This window comes from Microtus pennsylvanicus, chromosome 6 (genome assembly GCF_037038515.1).
Source record: "Microtus pennsylvanicus isolate mMicPen1 chromosome 6, mMicPen1.hap1, whole genome shotgun sequence".
NCBI lineage: Eukaryota > Metazoa > Chordata > Mammalia > Rodentia > Cricetidae > Microtus > Microtus pennsylvanicus.
In genome coordinates, this window is record NC_134584.1 from 8,192,679 (window position 1) to 8,205,076 (window position 12,398).

Sequence of the window (12,398 nt, forward strand, 5' to 3'; positions counted from 1 at the left end):
CTGACTTTGAGTGTCTGATTTGATTCAAAGGCAAGGGAATAAAGGCAGACAGACAGACTGCCCTGTTCTTTGGCAGAGGTTCGATCCAGGAACCCAGAGCTCTGATGTCACAGGGGAGCCTTGCTTCCTGCTTCAGCCACTGTGCTGCCAGGACTTGTATGTTACTGAGACTTGACCATCGTGCTGTAGAATACAACCTTCAAGTGCTTGGAGCGTGACCAGTGAGACTAAGTGAGACTGCAGGTGCTCGCTCCTTAGTGCTGGCTGCATGTGGGCGGTCACTGGTGCAGAGGAGTTGTTGGACAGTGGTGTGTCTGGGAGCAGGATGAGTTCCCTGGTTCACGCGAGGTGTGATTCTAGTCAGTGTTGTTCTGCCATCTATTGGTGGCATTTCAGGAGGCTGAGATTACTGTGAAACGGTCACACAGGATATGGAAAACTTACCTACTGTCGGGCAGCATGGGGCTACTCAGGTGTCTGTGTTTGGAAGTCATGGTCTGAGTGACTGAGAGGCTGGCAGGTGCACTGGGGCCTCCTGGACGCAGCTCACACTTTCTTAGGGGCTGTTGAGTGGGGACTCTGAGTCTCTGGAGAGGCTGCTAGGGACGTGTCTTTAGAATGTATCCCTAGTTCATACGCTTTGTGGCTGTGCTACTTTTACAGTTACATCCAAGAATTGATGCCCGGAGAGCTGACGAAAACCTTGGAATGCTTCTTGTAGAATTTTTTGAACTTTATGGAAGAAATTTTAATTACTTGAAAACTGGTATTAGAATAAAAGAAGGAGGTGCCTATATCGCCAAAGAAGAGATTATGAAAGCCATGACCAGTGGGTACCGACCATCGATGCTATGCATTGAGGACCCCCTGCTGCCTGGTGAGCTTATTCCCTGTGGCTGGTTTTGTACCCACAGACCTTAGCGGTGACACTGTCAAGAGTCCTTGTTCTAACTGGCTTACTGCATTTTAAACCTCACATTGCGTGACTGCTGGACTTGGGAAGGTTAATCACTGCGTCCTCCAGAAACCATTCACTCCTGGGAAGAAGCACACCAGGAAGGGTGGAGTCTCCCGTCCCGCAGCACTTTCTCCCCGGCTTTCCTGTGTCATGAATGTTGCTGTTGTTTCCATGGGGGCTGAGCCAGGGCTCTCCCAGCCTCACTCCCCTTGGCATGTGTAAGGGGGCTCATGTCACCGTGGTAACAGTGGCCTTTAAACCTTTGCCAGTCTGGTAAAACCATGCTGCAGATTCCTGTTTAACTCTGTTCTTTTCAGCTCTGCACATGGCTTATTGAGCACCCCTTAGGTAAGAGTCAGCGAGGGCAGGGGACAGGGTGGCTGTGCTCTGTCCCTTCTCATAGGACTGCAGGCGTGGGTGCTGGGTCTGCTGAGCAGGCTCCTCAGTGGATTTTTATCTTAGGGGAACCTGTCCCTCACTGTACCCTGTGTTAGGGGAACCTGTCCCTCACTGTACCCCTGTGTTAGGGGAACCTGTCCCTCACTACTCCTGTGTTAGGGGAACCTGTCCCTCACTACCTCTGTGTTAGGGGAACACACTGCACCCCTGTGTTAGGGGAACCTGTCCCTCACTAACCCTGTGTTAGGGGAACCTGTCCCACACTGTACCCCTGTGTTAGGGGAACCTGTCCCTCACTGTACCCCTGTGTTAGGGGAACCTGTCCCTCACTGTACCCTGTGTTAGGGGAACCTGTCCCTCACTGCACCCCTGTGTTAGGGGAACCTGTCCCTCACTACCTCTGTGTTAGGGGAACCTGTCCCTCACTGTACCCCTGTGTTAGGGGAACCTGTCCCTCACTGCACCCCTGTGTTAGGGGAATCTGTCCCTCACTGCACCCCTGTGTTAGGGGAACCTGTCCCTCACTGCACCCCTGTGTTAGGGGAACCTGTCCCTCACTGCACCCCTGTGTTAGGGGAACCTGTCCCTCACTGCACCCCTGTGTTAGGGGAACCTGTCCCTCACTGCACCCCAGTTTGTGGTTTTATTTGTGTTTATTCCTGTTCATTATTTATTTTATTATCCTCAAATTTAATGAACATTTTATTAGTGTTTCAATGCTCCTAGGATGTGATTAATTTCTTCAAGAATTTATTGAAGAGAATGTCCTGACAGTTCTTCTGAGCTGTCTTTTAAGAGGTCTGGAAGATTCCATAGATGGGGAGATGTGGTTTTCCTGAGTGTCTGTTGGAGCAACGAGCTCGTGCCTTCAAGTGTCTGTGTCAGTGTGTCTGCATGACTGCTGTGCTATAGCTGAGTCCAGGAAGACGAAACCTCAGTGTCCTCCTCAGAGTCCGCACCTCACCCGCCCATGAGGGATGAATGTGTGTAGTTCCTCTTAACTCTAGGGACAGCTTCATTGGGTTGCTCTGAGTTTAGACTGGTAGCGCTCTTCCTTAGAGTGCTCACTCCCCACCAGCTCTCCTTGTGTGTTCAGGCGACTGCCCTCTCATCTGTGGGACACTGAGGACTTACCAGTGAGGTTATTGATCATGCCAGGGCCACACTGCTGGTTCGTGCTTAGGATGTCTTGGATTTTCCTTGTGGTGGGTGGTTCCTTGTGGGTATTTTTTCTTTTTCTTTTCCTGCTACCCTGGGACTTAGGTGACCTCATGAACTCTCAGGATCCCTGTGATTGCCCCCTTTGCAGTCGTAGCAGTAGACTGCTGACGTGGCATCTGATGTACACTGAACCTGTGTGTGTTTACATACATGAGCTGTGTGCTGCAGTCGGCAGCACTCGGCGCTGTGTTCTCATGCCTGTTGTATGAGCTGCTGAAGTTGGAGGCCCCGTTCCCAGGACCGTGTTTGAGAAGTTGGAAATGGCAGGGTGATGCTCAGGCCTGAAGCAGTCTGACAGTTGCCTTTTGTTGCAGGAAACGATGTTGGGCGGAGTTCCTACGGGGCCATGCAGGTGAAGCAGGTGTTTGACTACGCCTACATTGTGCTCAGCCATGCTGTGTCGCCGCTCGCCAGGTCTTACCCCAACCGGGATTCTGAAAGGTAATGGGTCTTGGACCTGGGTCCCGGGGAGTGGCAGCTCTACTTTCTCTAGTTGTGTGTTTCTGTGATATTGGTGGGTACACTGTCATTCTTGAATGGACCTTGGTAATAAGGATTGGGATTCAGGATGGCTGTTGGATGGCCCATGGTCTAGGGCTGAACATTCTTTAATGGGGTGGTATTTTACTGAGGTATTCTGTATGGGGACAGATCCTGACTTCTAAACCCTGGATTGGTGCTGGTTCATCCTCCAGTCAGACATGTTTATCTCTGACTCCAGGTTAGCTGCCGCATAGGTATAGTGTTGAAGTAGGAGCCGCGGGCTGCGTCCCCGGCACCCAGCCGCCCGCACGGCTAGCTTTACCCGAAATAATTAAATGGAAACTGTATTCTTTTTTTTTTTTTTTTTTTTTTTTTTGGTTTTTCGAGACAGGGTTTCTCTGTGGTTTTGGAGCCTGTCCTGGAACTAGCTCTGTAGACCAGGCTGGTCTCGAACTCACAGAGATCCGCCTGCCTCTGCCTCCCGAGTGCTGGGATTAAAGGCGTGCGCCACCACCGCCCGGCGAAACTGTATTCTTTTAAACACCGCTTGGCCCATTATATCTAGCCTTTTCTCGGCTAACTCTCACACCTGGACTAGCCCATTTCTTATAATCTGTGTAGCCCATGAGCTGGCTTACCAGGAATGATCTTAACCTGCATCTGCCTGGAGTGGAAGAATCATGGCGACTCCTTGACTCAGCTTCTTTCTCCCAGCATTCTGTTCTGTTTACTCTGCCTACCTATGTTTTAACCTATGAGGGCCAAGTAGTTTCCTATTGCTTAACCAATGAAATCAACAGATTGATATATGACACTCCCACATCACTTCCCCTTTTTCTGTTTAAACAAAAAAGGAAGGCTTTAACTTTAACATAGCAAAATTACATATAGCAAAACAGTTATCAAGCAAGCATTACAGTTATAATATTTATATATATTTTATCTTTTATCATAACTAAGGAAAACTATAACTATCTATTCATTCTTCAACTCCATCAAAGACTCCAGAAGGATATAATACTACCTAACAAACACGAAGTCCAAAACTCTAGAAATAACAGAGACATCTCGCTGCCTGTACAGTCACCCAAAGTTCCTCTGTACCTTTGGGGCATCCATCTTCGGCCTTCAGGCCCATAGTATCCAGCACACATTTCCATGAAGCAGGAAATTTCAAAGACAGTTCAGTCACTTTCTGCTGTGTCCTGCAGAATGTCTCGCAGACTCTCATGAATCAGGAACCCCGAAAGACCATCTCACCTTTAGGCAAGTTCAGCAGTCCTCTCTCTGCGGGTTCTCTGTGTCCAGTTTATGCAATAGTCCAGGCAAGAACAGTTTCTTTCCCAAATGGCTATCAAACTCCATAAGGAGCCTCTTCAATGCCCATCTTCCTCTTGAAGTAGATTGGTGCTGCCAGGAGCAGACATGTCTCATCGTCATGAAAAGTCCTAAGTTATTAAAATATTTTAAATGCCATATTCTGCAGCCCTTGAGAGATATGAAGAATGCCTATCTGAAATATATCTCTATATATCTTGAAAATCTAAGTAATATGACTACAAACTTGACTATTATTTATGATTATCCATCAACAACCTATATTTCCTAATTATACATTACATTTTAAAAATGAACTACACAATCACAACACCTTATTCAAGATCAGAAATACATATACATATAACAAAATTGACCTCAAAATCCATACCAATGCAAATTATTCATACCTATATCATTTCCCCCTTTAAATGTAAAAGAACATTTATAAACAATATTTTGGGAACGTGGGCGCAGTTTTTTCTCCAAACTGCTTCCTGCTGAATGGGGGCACTGTTAATCAGATCATTTAGGGTGTAACCTGTGTGCCAGGTTTATCTCAGTTGGCAGTTGAGTGAAGTAATTTTTTGAGGGTGTTCACAGGAACTTTTCGGGAGGTCATGGTCTATCATACCATATCGGGATAGATGCAATCCACAGGGTGTGGTCCTCTGTGAAAACAAAAGAAGACCCTCTCCAAAGCATCATATCCTTAGACCCAAATTTTGAAATCCTAATACCCTTATATCCATTCTGGTTTAGCTTGGCAGCCCATGTAATGAAATGTCTCTCTGTACTTAGCTCCTTCACAGTCAAAAATTTTAAAGAAAACACAATGTACATAATCCAGACTCTCTGTGAATTTTCCATTTTTATGTGGCTTATTTTTCTTTATTTCTTTTAATCTCTTAACTATCTGTACTCTGTCTCTTTAAAGACTTTACCCTTTTTTTAAGACATTAACTTTATTTATATTCTTTTTCTTCTCTCTCTCAAGCCTACGTACATTTATTCAACAGTGTCTGAATCTGTTTTATTGTGAATCTGTAATTTTTTTTACTATCCAGGAGCATTTTTTAAAATATTAAGCAGTTCTTAAAAACTTAAGTTGCACCATGTAGGGGTAATACGGTACTGTGTGTTTACTGCCAAGTCTAAACCTTAACTGCGTTGTTATTATGGTAATTACGGCAGTTCCTGCCTGAGGTCAGTACAGTTCAGCATGGAGCAGCCGCTCCTGCCTCAGATCCATTTGGTGCCCCTGAGCTGAGCACAGTTCCAGGCACACAGCAAGTCCACATTGGAGCCACACTCAGCAGTTTAATTTTGAGACTGAGCGTGCAGCACAGAAACTCTTTTTATCCAAGATACAACCAAATCTGACACGCAGAGCACTGAGCAGTCTGAAAACACGTCTCTTCCGCCATGCTCTTCCGCCTGCCTAAGCCTGATTCTGCCGGCTGCCCAGGTGCAGGTGGGGAGAATTGAGCCTTCAGCACGGTCTCAGAGCACTCTTCTTCCCATCCCAAGCGGGAACACAAACATCCAGTCCCATAAAATCCACTGACATGCTTTAAAGCCAGAGTTGATGCTGGCAGCACAGCCCCAAGAAGCTGCGCTTTAAACTGGCACAGCGTTTTTTCTGCTGCTTGTTGCCGAATCAGGAAATCTCTCTACAGCACGCCACCAACAAACAGCAAAAATCTGTGTTAAACTCTCTCTCCCTTATTATTAAGCCTTCTCAGGTTTTTAAGTGGATTTAGTCCATCACGTCGGGCGCCACTCTGTAGTAGTTAGGGGCGGCGGGGCTGCGTCCCCGGCACCTGGCCGCCCACATGGCCAGCTCTAGCTTATGCCCCGAAATAATTACACGGAAATGGTATTCTTTTAAACACTGCCTGGCCCCATTAGTTCCAGCCTCTTATTGGCTAGCTCTTACATATTGACCTAACCCATTTCTATTAATCTGTGTAGCCCACGAACTGGCTTACCAGGAATGATCTTAACCTGCGTCTGCCTGGAGTGGGAGAATCATGGCGACTCCTTGACACAGCTTCTTTCTCCCAGCATTCTGTTCTGTTTACTCCTCCCATCTATGTTTTAACCTATGAGGGCCAAACAGTTTCTTTATTGCTTAACCAATCAAATCAACAGATTGATATATGACACTCCCACATCAGTATAGCATGTGGGGGTGGGGAGCAGACAGCTGGTGGGGAGGACAGGACTGTGCAGCCTGCTGTTGGGAATGGCACTGTGGCTGTGCTGCAGACCAGGACTGGGGTCTTTCCTACCCTGTAGTGGGAAACAGTCAGCACTCCATGGCTGCTGTGAATGGGGGTCTGGGCCCCTAAGAGCTGGATTGGAGCTGTCGTCTTTCGTAGACAGATGGTGGTTAAGGACCTCCTTTTATCATGACCTCATAGTACACTTGAATGTAAACACATAAGAACTCATTCACTCAGCTCGACTTCTTTTGTCCTTCATGAGCCTCACACCTGACACATGATGTCTGTGTCCAACCTTGTTCTTTGCAGTACTTTAGGAAGAATCATCAAAGTCACCCAGGAAGTGATTGACTACCGGAGGTGGATCAAAGAAAAGTGGGGTAGCAGAATCCTCCCATCTCCAGACCTGGGTGAGAGACTGACACAGTGTGAGGCTTGGCCCTCTGCCCTTCAGCACAGAAGCCTCTCTTCCCCTCTTGTGGGTTGTTCAAGCTAGGAAAGTGGCTCCTCCTCCTTTTTCTGACAGACCGTTCCTCTGTAAGACCTAAGCTGATAGAAGTAGAGCAGAAGCTGCAGTGGGAGTGTGGGCAGGGGCAGGGCAGGCAGACGTTGTTGTTAAGGTTGATTGGATTCCAGCATGTAAGTCTTTGTATTTCAGAATTCTACATTTCTATTTCAGATACTTTATGTTATAGTTTATAAAAGCTACAGGTAAGATTTACGCACCCAGTGTTGGACAGATATTTTAATGCTTTCTGATAACTAGTTTAATATACATTTAAAATTTGGTTAACTCAGATTTAAGGTTTGGTTTGTTAGTTGCACATGCGACATTTCAGAGCTCCGCAGCTTTGGGCTGCTGGCACATTGCTTTGCTTTCCTGCCCCAGACAACAGGATTAAGATAAAGGAGAGAATCAACACTTGCAATGGGGAGCAGATGCAGAGCCGGGAGCCTGGCTCCCCCTACAGCCAACGCCTGACTCTGTCCCTGTCCAGTCCCCAGCTGCTGTCCTCAGGTTCCTCTGCTTCTTCCGTGTCCTCGCTCTCTGGAAGTGATATTGTGAGTGGGTTTTTGCTCTTGACTGTCTCCCTCACCTGTGGGGTGGTTGGTGTCCTTGTTATCTCTAACAGGGAGTTCAGGACCTTTTCCTCCGTCTCAGTCCCTTCCTGGGTGTGCATGCATACGAAGTCTGTGCTTGGTGTTCTTTGCCATAGGCCTTAAGCCCAGGCTGTGCTGCTCACATGACCGAGGTAGTAATATCCCTCAGCCAAGCCATGGACTTTTTTCAGTGGTTTTGTTTTTTGTTTTTTTAAATCTGGTTTAGAGATTTATAAACTGAAGTTCACGTGTTTCCTATAGCCTGGTCTTTCTCAGTTTTAAAGTAACTCTGAGGAAGCGGGTACACTTGGACCATCTGTTGCTCAGCCTGATTTGCTCGAATGACCTTTTCTGCTTCTCTCCCTGAGGGTGCGTTTTGAGACCGCAGTGGCACCCTGCTCACAGCTCTCCTTGTTTCTGACTCTAGGACTCAGATGCGCCCGCCTGCACCACTCCCAGTGTTTGTCAGTTCAGCCTACAAGCACCCACCACCCTGATGGCCAGCCTGCCTACAGCCTTGCCAATACCCAGCAGTAAGCCTCAGCCTGCTGCTCCCAGAACATTGATCATGACAACGAACAATCAGGTACAGGCTCCCTCTCTAGAGCCAGCATCCGAGCCAGCAGTGTTCACTGTGAACTGACTCTTCTTCAGGCATGTTTGTGTCTTAGGAACTGACATGTTTGCCCGCTCTGGAAGCTCATGCTTACCTTTTCCTTCTAGACCAGGTTTACCATCCCCCCGCCAACCCTCGGAGTCGCCCCTGTTCCTTGCAGACAGGCTGGCGTGGAAGGAACCACGTCTTTGAAGGCTGTTCACCATGTGACTTCCCCAGCCATCCCCTCGGCATCCCCCAATCCACTGTCCAGTCCCCATCTGTATCACAAGGTGAGTGCTGTCTGTCTTGCCTCCGGAGTCACCGCAGCTGGGCCTGTGCCTCTCAGAGAGACCAGAAAGTTTCAAAGGGGCCTCTGTGTCTGCCTGTGCAGCTCACCCTGTGTCTGCCTGTGTCTGCCTGTGCAGCTCACCCCTGTTTTCCTTTGTCAGCAGCATCTCAAGTGCTAGTTGGTTCATTGCGACAGTTTAAGCAGTGACAGTGCTGCCATTCTCCCTGGCGCTGCAGCGTGACGGAGAGCAGGGCTTTCAGTGGACTCCAGTTCACTTGACCACTTACTTTGGTTTTTAAAGTCAAAAGGTAGAGCCAAGCCTTACCCTTGCCACAGCCTATAGTAGACTGTCCGCCAGTCTGCCCAGTTGCTGGCTTCCCTTCCCGTGGGGAGCTTTGTGCTGCACCATGCTGGGATGTCTTGCCAAGTCTCATTAGCCATGGGAGTACTTCATGCCCTGGGACCCTTCCCCATCCTCTAAGGCATCAGATAGGCCCATGACCCATACAGGGCTGGATGCAGTACTTACTAAAGTAGCTCCTCTTTGCTTACCCCATCCCAGTTGGCCCATGTAGTTTTGTTCTGGGAGGGGATAATTCCTTATTATGGGTGTGCTGGCATTGGGGATGGAGCCCCTGTCCTCAGCACTGCAGCCTCCTCCACTCTTCGCGGAAGCATCTCATGCTTCTCTTGTCCTCTTTGCAGTTGCTTTGGAAACGGCCCAGAGCTTTACTGCTGCCTGTAAAGGTCCTGAGAATTAGGTAGGCATACGTGACTCCTGTGTATGCTTCCGGTCACAGACAGTGAGGTTTACAGGGACCTTCTCATACCTGTGACGAAACAGAGCAAATACGTGGAGCGAAGTGAGGCTCTTGTCTGCCCACTGCACAGCACAGCAGGGAAGACGTGGCTGTGGTTCTTGTCATCTCGTGGTCCGTGTGCTGCACTTCAGCCCTGCTCTCTCTGTCTCTCCAGCAGCACAGCGGCATGAAACTGTCTATGAAAGGCTCCCACAACCACACCCAGGGCGGCGGCTACAGCTCTGTGGGTAGTGGAGCCGTGAGGCCTCCTGTTGGCAACCGAGGACACCACCAGTACAACCGCACCGGCTGGAGGAGGAAAAAGCACGCACACACGAGGGACAGCTTGCCTGTGAGTCTCAGCAGATAATGGCTCCTGGCTGCTCCACCCCAGACTGCGCACAGCACCTCCACTGTGGGCTGCCGAGGGCCGCCCGGCACAGGTCACTCTGCATGTTTGTGTGGTGGCCGCATCCATCCTACAGAGCAGCTCCCTGTGCCCATCTGTGAAGCCTTACTACACGTGGATGTGCGTCTGCCTGCCTAGGAGTCTGCGCCCGTGCCCAGTAGGGCGGCTGAGGAGTGAAGGACTGCGTGTGCTCCTGTCTGTCCCAGGCAGAGAGGTCAAGCCCTGCTACATGTCTTTCTCATGGGAGTGTGCAGGCTGCCGTTTTACTGCCCTCATGTCTTGTTTGAAACTTTGGGACTGTTTTTCTATGTAAATATTGAAAACTTATGATTTGTGCAATAACTCAGATATTTTTTATTTAATTTCATATTTTCACATAAGTTATATTTAAGGGAGGAGGGAATTTTTTTTAAACACGCTTAGATCCTTTCCCAATTTGCATTTTCTAAGTTGGGTTCCTCGTGTTGGCTGTTGTCTGTTAAGTGTCGTTACCTGAACACCGTGAGGAGGGGCTTGCGGGTTTTATTTTCACGTCTTTTCTTTTGGTCGGATGCAGTGAAGGAGCCAAGTCATCGTGATGGTTTTGTGAGGCGTTCCTGGCAGCCTTGCTGTAGGCCTTGGGCTGTTGTTCTGCTCTGACCACAAGTTCTGACATTTTGGTTTGGGTTTTTAAAAACTAGACAGCAAATCCAGCTTTTAAAGTGCCAGAAGTAAAAACCTCTAGGGAGCAGAGGTGGTCACATCATAGAGATTGTACAGTACTGTGGCTGTGCCGTGCTACGGTCGGGAAGTGATGTGTCTGAACCGTGGGCCTGGGGAGTATCGTTACAGACAATGGCACCCAGATTAGGAATGTGGAGAGAGGAATTTCCTTGATTCCGTTGAGGAATCTGCATAGCGGTATGCACTGTTCTGTTAAGAGCAAATATCTGAAAAGTACCTCTGCGGTCGGGGCACGTGGGGAGTATTTTATTGTATCACAGGAGAGCATAGCCCAGCCAGCGTGGGCCCAGGAGCGGCTGGTGCCTGACGTCAGCAGCAAACAGGTATACTATGCAAGTGTATTCTGCCACAACAACCACTGTCTTTGTTACTTGTTTTGAACAAGATTATATCCATCGCCTAAACCCCGAGTCTCTGGAGCACCACGGTTATCCTGGGAGTGCTTGCATCTTGTAGGCCCTCTGGCTTCCATTTCTAAAATGGGGGTTCTGGCCCTGCTAAACACTACAGAGAGGTCGGTCTTTCAGTCCACTGGTAGAGAATGTCAGGACAAGAAGCTGATTGCTGTGACATCTGATTGGCATGCAGCAGTGGGAGTTGTAGATTGATGTCTGAATGTGACGGACGCCTAGCCAAGGACAAGTTGTGCGTGTCTGGGTCTGCCTCTCGCTGCCGCTGCCATGGGGGCTGCTGACTCTGAGACAGTGCTGAGCAGAGTAGCACATGGGGTCTGCAGCTCATGAGGATTGGAATCATCCAGAATATTTAGACTATTTAAATTGTGAAACCTGTTGCTAAAGAATATTTAGGAACACTGGTCCACAGGCCTGTACTAATTACACATTAGCAATATTGACTGTATCTGCATTAAGGAGCCACCGTGGGGCCGTGTGAGTGACCCGCAGATGTGCGTTTTAAAGTTCTGTCCAGGCCCAGGTGTGTGTCCATCCCTGTAATGGTGAACCAAATGAATTGGCCTGGCTACCACTGTGGCCACATGCTACAGGCTGACAGAAGCTATCATGTTTCAATTTTGTGTGTGGACAACAATGTGGACACTAAAATTGACATATTTTTATGTAAAGTTTTTCTATTCTTTGATTTTTAATAAACTTTAGAAACCAGCTTTGTGTTGACTAGATGCTTTCCTCTGAAGGGTGGGGTGGGGTGGTTTCTGCACTAGCTGCTTGCTGAGGTTAATACGATCCTCAGGTCATCCCTGTGGCCAGGTCATCACATGGGGTCATGCCTGCTGCAGGAGTTTGAGCCCCACATGTGGGTGCTTGAAGTTTCAGGAGCACTGTGTGCTCCCCACTGTGCTGTGGTCTGGAGGCCTGCATCCCAGGGAAACGGGCCTGCATGCAGATCAACACTGCCACACTCCAAGCTCCCAAACATGACACCTGCAGTTTCTGGTGTGTAGGGAGTTTGCTAAGCATGCCTGTGACAGTACTCTCAGCTGCTCAGCCCATCAGTGTCTGTGGTGGGACGCTGTACCGCCTACTGCACGGGCCGGGAACAAAGCGCACATCCGTACTAACACAATCGTTCTTTCTCCAGTGACTGAGTCAGAAAAAGACCAGTTCATGACCTTAGAAGCTGCAGTGAATTCCAGGCAAGGTAGGAAACCATACTAGGCTGTTTTCCCTGGAAGCTGCTCTTCTGCCCTCGGGCCTGAGGCTGGCTGTGAAGTGTGGGCAGTTTCCATTTCTGCAGAGCAGTCCACTGCTCCTGTTTGCTCTCACCCGCAAGTTCTCAAGTCCCGAGTGTGTGTCCAGGCAGTGGGGACAGATGTGACCCCTACCTCATAACTGTTGGCTCAGGTGTGTGTGTGGGGGGGATGCGTATCTTAGGGGGCTCAGTCATAAAAGA

General features: G+C 48.7%; 1 protein-coding gene across 2 annotated transcripts in view; it reads left to right on the forward strand.

The window, feature by feature from the left end:
- Tent4a (terminal nucleotidyltransferase 4A) overlaps positions 1-11,650 on the forward strand; it is a 36,491-nt gene extending 24,841 nt beyond the window's left edge. The window contains exons 7-13 of one of the 2 annotated variants that reach the window (XM_075975723.1): positions 664-877; positions 2,893-3,019; positions 6,916-7,016; positions 7,496-7,668; positions 8,135-8,293; positions 8,431-8,595; positions 9,570-11,650. In XM_075975723.1, the coding sequence (XP_075831838.1) occupies positions 664-877; positions 2,893-3,019; positions 6,916-7,016; positions 7,496-7,668; positions 8,135-8,293; positions 8,431-8,595; positions 9,570-9,764 (1,134 nt within the window). In that variant the 3' untranslated portion in view covers positions 9,765-11,650. The remainder of the gene's footprint in view (positions 1-663; positions 878-2,892; positions 3,020-6,915; positions 7,017-7,495; positions 7,669-8,134; positions 8,294-8,430; positions 8,596-9,569) is intronic. The other variant, XM_075975724.1, reaches the window with a different exon arrangement.
- Positions 11,651-12,398: the final 748 nt, after the last annotated feature.